This window comes from Suncus etruscus, chromosome 1 (assembly GCF_024139225.1).
Source record: "Suncus etruscus isolate mSunEtr1 chromosome 1, mSunEtr1.pri.cur, whole genome shotgun sequence".
In the NCBI taxonomy this organism is placed as follows: Eukaryota; Metazoa; Chordata; class Mammalia; order Eulipotyphla; family Soricidae; genus Suncus; species Suncus etruscus.
Window position 1 is genome coordinate 151,931,120 of NC_064848.1, and position 17,541 is coordinate 151,948,660.

General features: G+C 42.5%; 2 protein-coding genes across 2 annotated transcripts in view; both read left to right on the plus strand.

Moving 5' to 3' along the window:
• GSTK1 (glutathione S-transferase kappa 1) lies at positions 1 to 9,368 on the plus strand. Its single transcript, XM_049785264.1, is given in 12 exon segments — positions 1 to 6; positions 2,930 to 3,100; positions 3,102 to 3,123; positions 4,607 to 4,656; positions 4,659 to 4,692; positions 5,080 to 5,132; positions 5,134 to 5,188; positions 5,371 to 5,486; positions 5,612 to 5,647; positions 8,305 to 8,421; positions 8,758 to 8,851; positions 9,069 to 9,368. Coding segments are annotated over 12 exon segments (804 nt in total). The 3' UTR covers positions 9,119 to 9,368.
• The window catches only part of TMEM139 (transmembrane protein 139), a 22,310-nt gene continuing 14,024 nt past the window's right edge, over positions 9,256 to 17,541 (plus strand). The window contains exon 1 of the mRNA XM_049785336.1: positions 9,256 to 9,327. Within this exon, the coding sequence (XP_049641293.1) occupies positions 9,256 to 9,327 (72 nt within the window). The remainder of the gene's footprint in view (positions 9,328 to 17,541) is intronic.

The window sequence follows — 17,541 nt, forward strand, 5'->3', positions numbered from 1 at the left end:
ATGAAGGTAATAACATAATATATTAATAGCATAGAATAATATATAAATATGATAAAGGAGTCAGTAAAGTGAATAATAATATTAATAATAATATTAATTAATGGAGGCAGAATGCAGAGACTCAGATCAATGTTTTTACCCTTCTACAGTTTTTAAAATAAATATGCATAAGTCTTTGAAAATATGATGAATGAATACATAAGATAACTCTTCTTTTGGAAGAATTCCAATCAATAACATATAGAAAAAAAAAAACAAAACATTCCAATGCCACAGTGAGATGCAGTCAGAGCTGCAGCTGAGCCAGGCTCTCTGCAAAAAGATGTGGGAGGAAAGGAAAGATATGGACATTGATATAGCTTCAGAATACTCCCCTAGGAGTTTAATTACTACCTCACCAGGGAGATAATTTGTAAGGTATTTGTCATACACTGGCACCCCATTCCCCAAGTCCTGCCAGGAGTGATCCCTGAGCAAAGCCAGGAGTAAGTCCTATATACAGATGAGTGTAGCCAAAAACAAACAGACCCCACATGATTAGGTGAAGATCTAGTTTAAATTAAAATTTTAGGAGCTGGAGCAATAGCACAGTAAGGTAGTTGACTTGCAAACAACTGACCCAGGATTTGAGCTCCCAAGCACCCTATATGTTTGCTGGGCTCCAGCAGGAGTGATCCCTTAGTGGAGAAGTGTAGGAGTAAGCTCTGAGAATTTCTGGATTTGGACCCCAAATAAAATTAAATTTAAATGAAATAAAAATCTATCTTATTGGGCTAATTTTCTTTTGGCTTAATATTCTTGCAGAATTAATATTACTAGAGGGAAAATTGTCAGTTTTCCATTTCTGTGATGGTCATATAGCTTGCAAGTGGGTGAGGAGGACATTTCTTAATCCCTTTTATATGTTCTGTTCTGGGTAAAGGTTTATACTCTAACTTCTATTTTGATAGCCTGATGGTTTTCTACTGACTGCAACAGAGAAGTTGAATCTATCATTATGGGTTTTATTCCAACTCATAAAATTTTTTTAAATGTGTACATTTTTACTGTTTTTAATAAATTTTTGCAAAAGAAAATTAATTTTAAAAATTAATTGAAATTGTTATAACTCACTTTATATAAAGCATATTAAATATTGCAAACCACAGTGTCTAAAAGAGGGGGAAAATGGAAGAGCGAGAGAAAAGAAAAAAATGTCTTCCACGGAGACAGACAGGGAGTAGTGCTGGGTGGATAGTGGGAGGAAGATTGGGGTCATTGGTGATGGGAAATATGTACTGGTGAAGAAATGGGTGTTGGACATTGTATGACTGAAATTCAATCATGAACAACTCTGTAACTATCTCATAGTGATTCAATTGAATAATTTAATTTGTTATAATAAAGTATTTCCAGGACTTAAAAAATATTCACGTTAAAAATAATGTCAGGGGCCGGAGAGATAGTTCAGCAAGTAGGACTCTTGTCCTGACCTGGTTTCAATTCCTGGCAGCACATATGGATCCCTACTCCCAGAACTATCAGAAGTAATCTCTGAGTACAGAGTCAGGAGTAATCCCTGAGCAAAGCAAACAAGTCATAGGACCCAAATTAACAAACAACAATAATTTCAGTAAAAATTTGACATCTAAAGACATTCTAAGGGCTTGAGTGACGCACAATGGGTAGTGCATTTGCCTTGCACGCTGCTGACCCTAATTTGATTCAACCCCATTATCTCATATGGTCCCTTGAGCCTGCCAAAAGTGATTTTTGAGTGCATAGCCAGGAGTTAACTCCTGAGCAAAAAGAAAGAAAAAAAAAAGAAGAGAGAAAAAGAAAGAAAAAGAAAGGAGGAAGGAAGGAAGGAAGGAAGGAAGGAAGGAAGGAGAGGAAGGAAGGAAGGAAGGGAAGAGAGGGGAGGGAGTAAGAAAAAGGAAAAAAAAAAAGAAAGAGAGAGAGAGAAAGAAGAAAGAAAGAAAAGAAAGAAAGAAAGAGAGATGAGAAGAGAGAGAGAAAGAAAGAAAGAAAAGAAAGAAAGAAAGAAAGAAAGAAAGAAAGAAAGAGAAGAAGAAGAAAGAAAAGAAAGAAAGAAAGAAAGAAAGAAATCTAATTTGTTGGTTTTAGTTTGTTTTTATTTGGGGCCTCACCCTGGTGGTGCTCAGGGATTACTCTTAGCTCTGCAATAAGGAATTACTCCTGGAGGTGTAATGTAGTGTAATATGGTGGTGTAATATGGGGTGCTGGAGACTGAACCCCAGGTTTGTCACTTCAAGGCAAGGCCCTACCTGGTGGCAGTACCTCTCAGGCCCCACGATATTCTTTTTCTTTGTAGCAAATAAAAATTACACTAGCAGTCCAGGGGACTATGGGTGAAGGTATGAGATTAATGCTAGGAAATATGGTGGAGAGAAGTCAACACTGGTGATGGGAATGGCCCTAAGTCACTGTCACTATGTACCTGAAATACATACTGTGAAAGACTTGTAATTCACATTTGATCTCAAATAAATATTAATAAAAAGTTAAAATAAAATAAAATAAAAATTCCAACCTGAGACAAACAGGGCTTGTCTCAAGTCCCCAAGGACCCATCTTCCTCCTGCAATCCTGCAACTCTGAGGCGTCTCCTCTCCAAACCAAGTAGGTTAGATCAAAAACCAGTGGCGGCTGTTGAGCCAGGCTCTTAGCCAGGCAGAGTTTGGGGAAACCTATGCCCCAGTTCCCTATGAGCCCCACAAGGGCCAGGTTAACCTTTGCCAAACCCCTTATGCCACGTGTTCACATCCTTTCTAGACTCTCCAGCCCCCAGCCCCAATTTCAGAAAGGATGAGGAAGAAATTGAGGCTCGGAGCAGCAGCTAAGCCAAGCCCTCCAAGCCCCCTAGCTCCCTTGGGTCGCAACTGCAGCGCCCAGCAGCCCTTGACAACTGGGCCGGCCCGGGGCGCAGGGCTCCCGCAGAGCAGGAGCAAGAGGCAAGAGACAGAGGCGGGGCTCCGGGGCAGGCGGGAAAGGGGCGTTGTCGCTCCGCTGCATCAGGGAGTTTGCCGCAGTTCCTTCCAGAGCCCCACCATGGGACCCCCTGCCGCGGACCCTGGAGCTCTTTTATGACGTGCTGTCCCCCCTACTCCTGGCTTGGCTTCGAGGGTGACACGGGGGAGGGAAAGGAACTCGGCTTGAGCCAAGGGCAAGGGGACTTGGGTTCCGGGCAGAGAGGGCTTCCGGATCTGACCTGCCGTTGGAGAGCCAGGGTTGAAGGTCACTTAGTGCTTACTGGTCTCATAGCTGTTTTATTATTATTATTATTTTTTTTTTAGTTTTTGGGCCACACCCTGTAACGCTCAGGGGTTACTCCTGGCTATGCGCTCAGAAGTTGCTCCTGGCTTCTTGGGGGACCATATGGGACGCCGGGGGATCGAACCGCGGTCCGTCCTAGGCTAGCACAGGCAAGGCAGGCACCTTACCTCCAGCGCCACCGCCCGGCCCCAGCTGTTTTATTATTATAATTATTGAAACAATGGTGATCTACAGAGCCCTTCATAGTTGAATTTCAGATATACAGTGAGTTAGGGCCCTTTTCACCACTAGTGTAAACCTCCCTCCACCAATGGACCCAGAGTGCATCTTATACCACCACTCTTTGCCCCCTGGTCTGCCAGTGTAGCAGGTCCCTTTGAGTTTAGATTGTTAAAGTTTAGGTTACGTTACAGTTTTCTCAATGACTTGGTATTTTACATTTTTAGGTTATTTTTTTTCAAATGTAGTCTAAGTTTCACACAGCATACAAATAAATGTGTTTCCATGCAATACAATTTTTAGTTATATTTTATTAAAACAATTGTGATCTACAGAATCCTTCATAGTTGAATTTCAGATATAACGAGTCAGGGCCCCTTTCCACCACAGTGTCAACTTCCCTGCCAAATGTAACAGGCCGCTTTTGAATTTAGATAGTTAAAAGTTTAAGTCTACAGAGTCCTATAGGTGTTTGTTTGTTTGGTGTTTTGGGATCACACCCGGCAGCGCTCAGGGGTAATTCCTGGCTCTATGCTCAGAAATCGCTCCTGGCAGGCTTATGGGACCATATGGGATGCGGGACTTGAACCCACCGTCCTTCTGGCATGCAAGGCAAAATGTTCTACCTCCGTGCTATCTCTCCGACCCCTGAGTCCCATAGGTTTGCAAGAGGGATGTCTGCAAGGTTCCAGGAGACAGGCTTGGAAAGTTAGTGCAGGGGTAAAATGCCAGCTTTGCACGCAGGGGAGCTGCCTGCAATCTCTGGCATCCGTTAAAGTTCTTGAGCCTTCCCAGAAGAGACCCTGAGCACCCCAGAGCACCGTGGAATGTGGCTTAAAACAGAAAAATTTACATTTTGACAAAAGAATCAGGAGAAATCTTTGACTCCTCTGGGCCCTTAGCCCTTGGCTTGTGGGAGAGCTGCAAGTGTAGAAACTGTTTCTAGAGCAAAGGTCCCAAGATCAGCTTCTCAGCACAGAGCAGAGACACTGCGTGGGCATCCAGGAGCACAGGATTCCCTGGGAGACTTGCCTGTCCCCCTGACTGCTAACCAAGAAGCCCAGACACTTTCCTGTCTCTTAACACTGGCCCCTTGTGCTCTGCTTCCCTCAGGTCCTGTGTCGCTATAAGAACATCTGGACTGTTAACCTGCAGTTGCGCCCCCTCCCCTCATTGCAGGCATCATGCAAGACAGTGGTATGTGGAGGCTGGGGAGGACCAGAGAAGAGGCAGATTCCATGGGCCAGAGTAACATGCCCCTTGGGGGCGGAGCCAAAGTCCCTTGCTGACCCTGGTTCCATCTTCATTATCACCAATGGTCCCCGGAGCACACCAGAAGAGATTCCTGAGTGCAGAACCGGGAGTAAACCCTGAACACCAATGGGGTGTGGTCTCCAAAAATGTAACAAAACAAATAACACAACAACAAACAACAACAAACGGGGAGCGGCCCACAGCTAAGGCTTTTCCTGTGGCACCCACATAAAGTAATCTAGTTCAATCCCAGATCTGAATCCCCCACACCTATAATCCTCTGGGGGGCCAGGGGGCAGTCTCATCTGTGTGCGTGCTTTTCTCTTTCAGGAAACAAGCCACCAGCTATGCTTCCCCGCAGAGGCAAATACTTGCTAAATGACCATCAAGCTCCAGGGACAGCATTTCCAGGTTCCCCTCAATAGCCCCAAGGATTTCTGTCTGTGATACTAGAAAAGGTTAAGATGGAAGCAGAGAGTTTCGAGGTGGGAAACTGCGTTGTTGGGGAGGAAGCGGTCTTTGTGGGGCACTGAGCAAAGTTGTGAGACCTGCTATGAGAAAGGAGGAGAGAGGGAGATAGGAGAGGAGACCAGGGAGGCACCCTAGAGGGGTCCCCCTTAGTACCTTTGTCCACAGGAAGTTTGTCGGCCATGCGCTTCCTCACTGCTGTGAACATGAAGCATCCCGAGATGCTGGAGAAAGTGTCCAGGGAACTCTGGTTGCGTGTCTGGTCACGGGTGAGCACTGCAGGGTTCTAGGAACCTACTTGGGGGGGAGATGCTGGGTAATTTGGTTGCACTCACAGGTCCCTCCCCTCCCCTCACCTGTCACCTCTTCCTACTGATATTTCTCTCCTCCTCAGGATGAAGATATCACGGAGCCCCAGAGTATCATGGCTGTGAGTGTTCTGCATTCTACCACTTTACTCAGTGGGAAACCTAAGATCCATTTTGTTTGAAGGGGACAGAGATGTCCCCTTTGAAGGGGGTTAGAGGTCTGGTTGGGTCTTGCAGAAGATCATGATATTGAAAAGGAAGTACAGTTTCCTCCATGGGGAGAAATTGTTTGATGAAAGAAAAGGAAAGAAAGAAAGTGAGAAAAGGAAATACAATTTCCTCCATGGGGAGACATGATAAAAGAAAGGAGCATTCCCCAACGTATGTAGGCAGATGGAAAGAGGCATCTTGCCTAAGTCTTGGCCCCTTACGACTCCTGCTTTACAAACCTCACCAGCATATCAAAGTGCAAGGAGGGAGGCAATTAACAAGAGAGTTAATAGTCAAAATCTAGAAAGGATACTAGAAGAATAGAAATAGCATAGTTCCGAAATCCCCCATATCTTCTCTACTTGGTCCATTTTCTGTGCCATTTTAGATCCTATAAAAGTAGAATTCTTAGTTTTTTGTTTTGTTTTGGTTTGGTTTGGTTTTTTGGGCCACACCCGGCGATGCTCAGGGGGTAACTCCTGGCTGTCTGCTCAGAAATAGCTCCTGGCAGGCACAGGGGACCATATGGGACACTGGGATTTCAAACCTTTGGTCCTGGACCGGCTGCTTGCAAGGCAAACACTCACTGTGCCTATCTCTCCGGGCCCAGAATTCTTAGTTTTAATGCAGCATTCCACTCAGCTAAGTAGATTCTGTGCAACTTTTCCAAAACCCTATGATAGAACATTTAATCTATAACATGTTTCTCTCTTAACAAAGTCAAAGACCAGATCTCTTCAAATGCCCATCCTGATTTGGTACTTTTCCCTCGGTGGATGAAGCAGGTACATAGACCTGCATATTAATAATCACCAGGATTCACCCTAAGTGCTACCACACAGAAATGCCTGTGTCATTAGCATCTATGATGCCTCAGAAAGGATACACAAGCTGGAGCTAGAAGAAGAGAAAATTGCTTTGACACATTGAAAGAACCTTTATAAACCTGTGAGCAGCATATAGCCAAGTTATAGCCAAGGCAATAGGCCCATGGTTTTCAATCTTCCTTATACATATAGAACTTCACCCAGTCTCTTTTCTTCCTTTGATGTTTTAAATTTTTTATAAATTCTTTAATTGAATCATCTTAAGATATATAGTTACAAAGTTGTTCATGATTGTGTTTCAGTCACACAATGTACAATACCCTTCACCTGCGCACATTTCCTGCCACTTTCTTTCATGTCCTGCCCCTGCCTTTGTGACTGCCTCTGTAACAGACCCCTCCTCCCCTTTTTTCCTTTTAGATACTGTTTTTCAATATTATTACTGAAGGAATTATCATACATATAGCTTTATCTCCTTTCAGTATGTAGTTTTTGCCCAGAGTGATAATTTTCAACTATCATTGTTACAGTGTCCCATCTGACTCAATTGCATTCTCTGGCTCTTTGTGACAAGCTTCCTACCATAGGCTGGTCCTTATGACTCTCATCTCTATTGTATCTGGATATTATTGCCATAGTATCTTTTTTATATCCCACAAATAAGTTCAATACTTTATGTCTATCCCTCTCACTCTGGCTGTTATTGCTTGGCATAATATTCTCTATATCTATCCATGTATAAGCAAATTTCAATACTTTATTTTCTTAACAGCTTCATAGTATTCCATTCTGCAGATGTACCACAATTTTTTTTTTTTATCCACTTGCCTGTTCTTGGGATTCAGATTCTGGCTATTGTGAATAGTGCTGCAATGAACAAAGGAGTGCAGGGGGATTTTATGCATTGTGTTTTTGGACTCCTGGGATATATTCCTAGGATTCACCAGTTTCCTGACTAGTGATTAAAGAACCCAGTTCAAAAGCATGGCCATTGAATTGGGATTTTCTTTTAATCTCCCTAGATAGATTCGAATCAGCATCCCAAGTTGAGAATCTCAGATCCCAAAGTATACCAACAACACCTAAAATGAAGTCTTTGTCATCTTTGGAAACCAGAAAGGTAGCATCAGGCCTTGGTAATAACCCCTAACCCCCAGAAACTTCTCCAGCTCTTAGAACTTAGTTTCTACTTTAAAGGAACATGCAATATTGATGGATTCTGAGAAGTCAAAAAATACAGGGCCAGAGAGATAGCACAGCGGTGTTTGCCTTGCAAGCAGCCAATCCAGGACCTAAGGTGGTTGGTTTGAATCCTGGTGTCCCATGTGGTCCCCCGTGCCTGCCAGGAGCTATTTCTGAGCAGATAGCCAGGAGTAACCCCTGAGTACCACCAGGTGTGGCCCAAAAATAAAAAAAATAAAATAAAATAAAATACAAACTGTAAAGACAAAGACTTGTACTAGCACTTAGACACTGACCAGTCATCTACCACCTCTAGACTTGGGTTTACTCATAATGAAGGGGTGAGTAAGTTCTGCAAATTAGCCTCAGAGGTTTCATTTCTGTGACTTTCACCCTCAGTTTACTTGCCTTTTCCATCAGTCTCAAGATCTTGAAGAAAGAAAGCACTGCTCCTCTCGGCTGGTGGGTGGGAAAAGGCCTTGTCAGGGAAACTTGGACTTTTACTATACAAAGGCCTGAGTGTGTGCAGATATAGAGAGTGCCCTTCCACACCTCTTCAGGCTGCAGAAAAGGCTGGCATGTCTTCAGAACAAGCCCGAAAGCTCCTGGAAATGATCTCAACAGCAGAAGTGAAGAACCAACTCAAGGAAACCACTATGAAAGCCTGCAAGTATGGGGTGAGTGATTCTTGCACTTTTTTCCCCAAACTCATGCTGAAGATGGATGGAGTCTGGGTACCCACTGTCCTGTATAAAAACTGTTCCTCACCATGTATACCATGGATCACTGCATGCATCCAGGCAATCCTGAGTCCTTCCCTATCTTGCCCTGAGCCTAAGGAAAGGGGTGTGGGTTCAGAATAGGGATATTGAGGAACAGGGGAGCATCTCAGGAATGCAAAACTCTCTTTAGAACTCTGGACTTCACCAACCTTTTCCACTTGGCTTCTGTAATCTCAGACTGTTTTGAGGCCTTCATCCCCTTCCTCCCTGTTTTTGAACTGTCTTCTCTAGGCCTTTGGGCTGCCCTTCACTGTGGCCCATGTGGATGGCAAGACCCACATGCTGTTTGGCTCTGACCGGATGGAGTTGCTGGCCTTTTTGTTAGGTAAGTTCCAGGTTCATTCTGAGCTGCCCATGACTCTGCCCCATTTTATCAGTGGTCCAGAATAAATTCAGTACAGAAAGTGGTGGGCAATCCTAGCAAGGAAGCCTTGCTTGTATCATCCAGGTATGCTATGCTGGATGAGGGGAGATGTTCAGCTTTCTCCAGAACTCCTGGGGCTGTTCAGCCAGGCTTTGACTGGGGCTTCTTCTGCACCCAGGAGAGAAGTGGATGGGCCCTGTGCCTCAAGCGATGAATGCCAAGCTATAAGGATGCCCAGAGGAAGAAACAGACTGGTGTCAAAAGAAACCCATCTGCTTGCTCCTCCTCCACTGTGGGGCACTAGGACACTAATTCCCTAACTTTCCCATTCTTGGGGTGTTTCGGAGGAGTTTATGTGAGACAGCATGTATTCCGACTCTCATGGATACTTTTACTTCTGTGCCTCATACTCTCAAGTGCCTTCAGAAGCCTCAAAAGTATTTTTCCCACAAAATAAACCTCATGTAATTAGAGCTTATATTTCTGGGTCGTGTTTTCCCTAGTATCTGGGTTCATATTCTTGGGTCACATCTATCCTGTCCACCTGAGGTGTGGGAGAAGAGTGGCTCTGGTCATACTCCCAGCCCCTGTTATCCTCAGGAAGCTTGTGTGCAAGAAGCAGGAAGCAGTCCAACTTTGTCTTTTATGGAAACGCCAAGGTCTCTGCAAGGGACAAAATATAAAGCCAGGTAGATTTTGCAACTTACCAGTTTGGCACATACTTGCTATGTCTTCTGATTAGTCCCATACCCAGGACAAGCCAAGACTGGAGGCCAGTGGAGAGAAGGCTGGAGAGAAGCAGGGTATGACTGAGCATGTGTCCAGTTAAACTCGATACTGCTTATACTGACCAGCTGAAGCAGAGCAAGGGAGCATGGGAGATGACAGGGGTTACTAAGGGCTTGGAAAATTCTTCCCACTCATCATTCCCCCCACTCCTCTGCAGGACAAGCCCTGATAAAACCTTGGGACCCTCCCCCCTTCTCACAATAAACAGCTCTAGTTATTTATTCAAAGTCACTGCTCTATTTGTACTTAATAGGCAATCTCCAGAACACCTTGTTGAAAGGGGTTCCAGGACCCTATTTTGGCTTAAGTGTGTGCAGGCTTCCCCAGATCAAGAAGCAATCTTCAAAACCCTGTAAGATACCCAGTAATTCAGTTCAGCGCCTACATTGTCCACTTAGCAGCAGCAGCTGGTCACACAAGTTAAGAACTGTCTCCCGGACCAGCCTCTACTCTGGATGCTGGTTGCCAGTCCAGACTGTGATCTGTGGACTGGAGATATTCATAATCCTCAACCTTAAATCCTGGATATCAGTCATAGGCCCAGCTTATTATCTTGTTGTTAATATCTTAATCTTATGAAATTATTATTATGATTATTTTTATTGGTTTTTTGGGCCACATCCATTTGATGCTCAGGGTTACTCCTGGCTTTGCGCTCAGAAATCACCCCTGGTTTGGGGGGAACCATATGGGATGCCGGGGGATCAAACCGCGATCCGTTCCTTGGCTAATGCTTGCAAGGCAGACACCTTACCACTAGCGCCATCTCACCGGCCCCTATTATAATTATCTTATTATTCATCAAATGGCTACAAATAAGAGGTTCCCATATCCCCTCCTAGGTTTTATTTATTTAATTTATTAATTTATTATTTATCTATAATTTATTATAAATAATAAATGTATTTATTTAGAGAAAACCACAGAACTCAGAAAGTCTATTTATAAAACAAATTACTGACTTACTACATAATTATGTAACTTAGGAGCAGTCCAGTGAAAGTCATGGATGGAATAAGAGGGTAGAGGTGCATAAAATGTCCAAGCCCCTGCAAACCAGCCATTCTCCCAAATCACCACATGTTAATTAACCCAGAAGCTTTTTGAACCCTATTCTCTTGGATTTTAATGAAGGCCTCATTATTTGGGTACAATTGCTTAACTCATTGGCCATTGACATATGTGTGAAGAGGGAATGCTCACTTGGAGATATATTCCCTTCACTTGGCTATATTCCCTAAATAAGCCTCATGGTAGGGACCTAAAACTGTCGAGTTTGTCTATGAACAGAAGTCTGGGCATGGACTGTGTGATCCAACCTATAATTTCAAGGCTGGTTTTCCAGCTCACTAACTCCCACCCATCCTTAGGAGCTTTCGAAAGTCACCTCATTCTCATAATACACCTTTCTCATTCTTAAGCTTGGGGAATTTTATACCTCTTGACCCAGTATGAACAAATAAATAAAGAACAAATACGTTTGATAAATTTAATTTTGGTCATCTGAATGACCAAATTATATATATTTTTTACAAATCAGAGTAATGTATTAGCATTTTGGCTTCTTTGAGGGTACTCTTTACTCAAAATCTCAAAGCACACTCAGAGGTCTATTGGGTACCAAGATTGGAGCCCTCAATAGTGCCAGGTGCCTTAAGAGTAAGCAGTTGTTGTCTCCATATTCTATAGCACTGGCTCCCTCATCTCAGAGCCTACGTCTTCTGGTCTTCCTCCTCCTCACTACCCTTTCCCATCATTAGAATAAACTCAACAGTTTTAGGTCCCTACCATCAGGCTTATCTAGGGAGTATAGCCAACAATATCTCCCAAGTGAGCATTCCCTCTTCAGTGACTTCCTGACAAATGGCTAACATAAAACAAAAATAGAGGGGAGTACAACAGGTTTAGCATATGTTTCATATCCAAGATGTTAGATTTGATCTCCTCCTATAAACTCCCTTGAGTACCACCAGTAGCAGAAAGCCAGGCTTAGCAACTAAGCACTGTTCCCTCATCACAACACACACACACACACAAACTCACACATACACAAGACAAAATGTCCATTCTTAACAAATATAAGAACAAATTAGAATAAAATGTACTTTGCCTATAATGAAATTATATATATTTCAGTTATACATATGAATATATTAAAGATCTCAGATCTTGAGATATGGTGTGTGGAAACAAATTTTATGAACAAAGATGATTTTCTCAACACTTTTTGTGATACCATATAATTCAAATAACAGTTGAGTAGAATATGCTAAGTCCTGGATATAATGGTTCAGAGTTTCAAATACTGTATTTATGCAAAATTGTATTTATGCAAAATTAAATGTTTTTCAGCTTTTTCAACTCTGTAAAAGCCTTTGTTATCTTTTATTTTTATTTTTTTTTTTTTGTGGTTTTTGGGTCACACCCGGCAGTGCTCAGGGGTTACTCCTGGCTCCATGCTCAGAAATTGCTCCTGGCAGGCACGGGGGACCATATGGGATGCTGGGATTCGAACCGATGACCTCTTGCATGAAAGGCAAACGCCTTACCTCCATGCTATCTCTCCAGCCCCCTTTGTTATCTTTTAAATACATTTCTTTGTCTCACACACTCTTCTCAAAAATTTTATTCAATGAAACTATCTTGCTTCACTAAAAATAAAAAAAATTGAAAATGTTTAGCATATATAATACTGACTAGAAACAAAGATGAAATTATGGAGTATTACTTCCATTATGTCTTTTGTTTTTAGGGTGAAGTTAGACATTAATGGGTCTTAAGCACTACTCTTGGCTTGGTGTGCAGTGGTCAAGGCAGCATGAAATATGGGTGATCTAACCCAGATTCCCTGTATGCAAAAACTGTTATCTGGTTTTCTAAGTCATCTCTCCAGCAACTCTATCATGCCTTGATATATAAAGACATTATAGAAAATATTTATATTTTTTATTTTTAATTTTAATTTTATTGAAACCATTGTAATTTATAAAGTTCTTCATAGTTAGGTTTCAGACATACAATGAATCAGGGCCAATCCCACCACCAGTTGTCCACCTCCTTCTACCAATGTTCCTCAATTACACCCCATTACCACTCCCCCTATCCCCCAGCCTGCCAGTATAACAGTTCCATTTTAAGTTTAGATTGTTAAAATTTGGGTCTCTTAATTCCATTGTTGTTGCCTTTGGATTGAATATTTAGTTCTGTCCTTTTTAACACTAGCAATGCATCTGAGACCACTTGGCCTCTGAATCCCATCCTTTCATATTTGTGTGTCTTCTCTTCCACTCAGTTCCTTTCCTTCTTTTCATTATATTCTGGGGACAGAGGACAGATATATTAAGCCTGAGATAAGTATTCCAAAAATGTTTCTACTTTATTTGATTATGATTTGGAGGGTTTTGTGCCATAATCAGCAGTATTCAGCTCTTAGTTCTGGCTCTGTGTTCAGGGGTCATTCCTGATAGAGCTTGAGGAACTTTATATGGTGCCAGAGATTGAACCCAGATTGGCTACATACAAGGCAATGTCTTACCAACTGTATTATCACACTATCACTCTGGCCCTAATTTTTAAATAATTATTCTGCAAAATAAGTAAGTATATTTAAATAAAAATAATTTGATTCTGTAGGTTGCTATAGGGTATAATTATGTAACCCTCCTAGTATTTACTAAATGTTTTCCATATTGGAATTAATCCTAAGCATCACTAAAGAGAATATGAGGTAATCTTTTATTGTAGAGTCACATTTCCTAGTCTGCCAGGTCTTCCCTCAAAGACTTCAGTATCCTATTACTCTAATATACTAGCATGATTTAATCTTCTCCAGAGAAATAGCTTAATCTATACTAATACTTATAGACATAATGCTGATTCTAACGAATAGAATCTAGCATAAATCAGAGTTCAAAAAGAACAATGAAACAGATTTTTATAGGTATCCAAAAGAAACTTTTTTTAAAATCAGGAATTGGTTTTCAAATAATTTCAAATGACTGAGATATCCCACCATCTGCCATCTGAAAAGTGGAGTCTATGAAAGCCGTAATTGTCATTTAAGGTCAAAGAGTGTGCGTGAGGTCAGGAGAATAGAAATGTATCAGTTCAGGCAGAGAGAGTGAATTCACTCTTCCTCTACCTTTCTGCCCTACTGAGACCCTCAACAGATATAGGGATGCTCACCTTCACGGCTAAGGGACACCTTCTTTACTCAGTCTATCAATCCACAGGCTAAGATCTTCTAGAAATACAAACCCATCCCCAGAAATAACATTTTATCAAAGACTTGATAAATATCTTAAATTAATGCTTCTCAATCATTTTCCAACTATGTTTTATATAGTAATTCAAGTACCAAGATTACCAAATAACATTATTCTTTAAAATACAACCTGGGAACAGAGCAAAAGCACAGTGGTAGGGCATTTGCCTTGCATGTGGCAACCCAGGACAATCCCAGGTTTGATTCCTGACATCCTATGTAGTCCCCTGAGCCTTCCAGGAGCAATTTCTGAGCAAAGAGACAGGAGTAACCTCTAAGCACAGTCAGATGTGGTCCCCAAACCAATAAATCAATGAATAAAAATACAACCTTCCGGGCCAGAGAGATAGCATGGAGGTAAGGGGTTTGCCTTTCATGCAGAAGGTCATTGGTTTGAATCCCGGCAACCTATATGGTCCCCCAAGCCTGCCAGGAGCGATTTCTGAGCAAAGAGCCAGGAGTACCCCTGAGCGCTGCCAGGTGTGACCCAAAAACCAAACAAAACAAAACAAAACCTTCCTAAAAACATATCAGGTAATTATCAACAAAGTATTTCTTGCTTCAGAAGCTCCAACAGCCCCACCCTTATCTCATGTATAAACTCATTGGCCCAGCTCCATATTTTCAGAAGAGATGCAAGCTACTCCACTAAAATTCATGGGAGTGGGCAGAAACCCTGCCCTGCCTAAGTCCTAGTAGTTACACCCACATTCTACAGTTTCCACCATGCCAGGAATCCTATTTTACTGCTTCATGAATAAGCTTTGCAGAAACACCAAACTGACAAAAACTCCAGATACAAGGGTTTAAGGCTGAGTACTCTGATGAGATTACATAGTGGCTGTGGGACATGACTGTGACTGCTGAGGCTCAATACCCTGCTCTAAATAAAATGACCCAGATAAAATGTTAAGAAGCTAGAGAGAGAGAATACAGAGTTTACTGTGCATGTCCTGTGTGTGGTCCACCCTAATTCCATACCCAGCATCATATGGTCCCCTAAGCATACTGGATGTGACCTTGGAGTGCCTAAAATACCACCAAGGTGATCCAGTTAATCCTAACATTGCACAGCCCAAGCATCACTGCAACCTCGGCCTTTTCCATTGAACCACAGGCCATGTGGGCCAAGCACTGCCACCGGGGTACATAAACCTTCTAAGAACTGCATGGGAGATCAAATATATTTAATTAAATATTTTTATTTGTTATAATATCCTTATTTAAGCACCATGATTACAAACATGTTTGTAGTTGGATGTCAGTACAATCTTCCCTCCACCAATGCCCCCATCTTCCTCATTCCCCACCCTCTGCCTGTATTCGAGACAGGCATTTTATTTCTCTCACTACCATTATTATGATAGTTGTCAGTATAGTTATTTCTCTAACTACACTCACCACTCTTTGTGGTAAGAGTCATATCATGGGCCAGTCCTTCCAGCCCTCATCTCTATTGTCTCTGGGTATTATTACAATATGGTCTTTTATTTTTCTTAAATCTGATTGAGGAGTGAGACTATTCTATGTCTATCTCTCTCCCTCTGACTTATTTTATTAAGCATAATAGTTTCCATGTCTATCCATGTATAGGAAAATTTCATGACTTCATTTTTCCTGACGGCTACATAGTATTCCATTTGTATATGCCCTACAGCCGGGGTCTCAAACTCACGGCCCGCCAGCTGTTTGCAGCCCTCCGTACAACATTTTGTGGCCGTGGCTGGCCTTCAAATATCGCAGTATTCGCAATTATTCGCTTACAGAATAATCGCAATAAAAATCGCATTAGTAAGAAAAAATCGCATTAAACATTCGCATACCCCAAGCAGTTCCGTTTGGGGTATGCAAATGTTTAATGCGATTTTTGCGATTTTTTTTTTTTATAATGTAATGTTTTTTGGTTTTTGGTTTTTGGGCCACGCCCGTTTGACACTCAGGGGTTACTCCTGGCTATGCGCTCAAAAATCGCCCCTGGCTTGGGGGGACCATATGGGACGCCAGGGGATCGAACCGCGGTCCGTCCTATGCTAGCGCTTGCAAGGCCGACACCTTACCTCTAGCGCCACCTTCCTGGCCCCAACTAATGCGATTTTTTTTCTAATGCGATTTTTTATTGCAAATATTCAGTAAGCGAATAATCGTGAATACTTTGCGCCTAGTGCAGACGTCATTTCCGCTGCTCCTGCCCGATGTCCATTGCATTATCAGAGGCCTAAGGGAGAGAAGGGAGAGAAGTTTATTACAGAATTAGATTTTGTCATACCTTCATCATGACTTCTTCAAAGCCTTCAGTGAAGAGAAAGATTGATGACGAGCACAGACAATTTCAGGAAAAGTGGGAGACACAGTATTTCTTTGTTGAGCACAGGGGCATCCCCATATGTCTTATTTGCTCAGAGAAAGTTGCAGTGCACAAAATACACTTGAAACGCCATTAATCAACTAAACATGCTGAGGAATGTGCAAAATATCAAGGAAATGAGAGAGCCAAGCGGGTTGCCAGTCTTAAAGCATGTCTAATGAGGCAACAAGATTTCTTCAAGAAAGCAACCAAAGAGAATGTTGCATTAGTGGAAGCTAGTTACATGGTTAGTGAGATGATTGCTAAGGCAGGGAAACCATTCACAGAAGGAGAGTTTGTTAAAAAATGCATGTTACAGGCCCAGAGAGATAGCACAGTGGCCTTTGCCTTGCAAGCAGCCGATCCAGGACCAAAGGTGGTTGGTTCGAATCCCGGTATCACATATGGTCCCCCGTGCCTGCCAGTAGATATTTCTGAGCAGACAGCCAGGAGTAACCCCTGAGCAATGCCGGGTGTGGCCCAAAAACCAAAAACCAAAAAAACAAACAAAAAAAAAATGCATGTTGGGGCCGGGCGGTGGCGCTCGAGGTAAGGTGCCTGCCTTGCCTGCGCTAGCCTAGGACGGACCGGACCGCGGTTCGATCCCCCGGCGTCCCATATGGTCCCCCAAGAAGCCAGGAGCAACTTCTGAGCGCATAGCCAGGAGTAACCCCTGAGCGTCACAGAGTGTGGCCCAAAAACCAAAAAAAAAAAAAAAAAAAAAATGCATGTTACAGGCTGCAAGTATTATCTGTTCGGAAAAGAAAGGTCAGCTTAGCAAAATCAGCCTTTCTGCCAACACTGTGGCAGAGCGCATTTCTGACATGTCAAGTGACATTTATCATCAACTGTGTGAGAAAGCCAAATGTTTTGATGCATACTCAGTTGCTCCTGACAAGGGCACAGATATAACAGACACTGCACAGCTCACAATTTGTGTCCGTGGTGTTGATTGCAATTTTGAATTGACAGAGGAGCTGCTCACAATCATTCCAATGCATGGCCAGACCACCGCTAATGAGATATTTTGGCATCTGTGTGATGCCATTGAGAATGCAGGTTGCCATGGAAGAGGTTTGTTGGAATAATAACCGATGGAGCACCATTGATGACAGGGAGGAAAAATGGACTGGTGGCACTTGTTCAAAAAAAAAAAAAACTTGAAGAGGAGGGTGTAGAGAAGGCCATTGTTCTTCACTGCATTATCCATCAGCAGGCCCTTTGCAGTAAATGCCTGCCGTGTGACAATGTGAT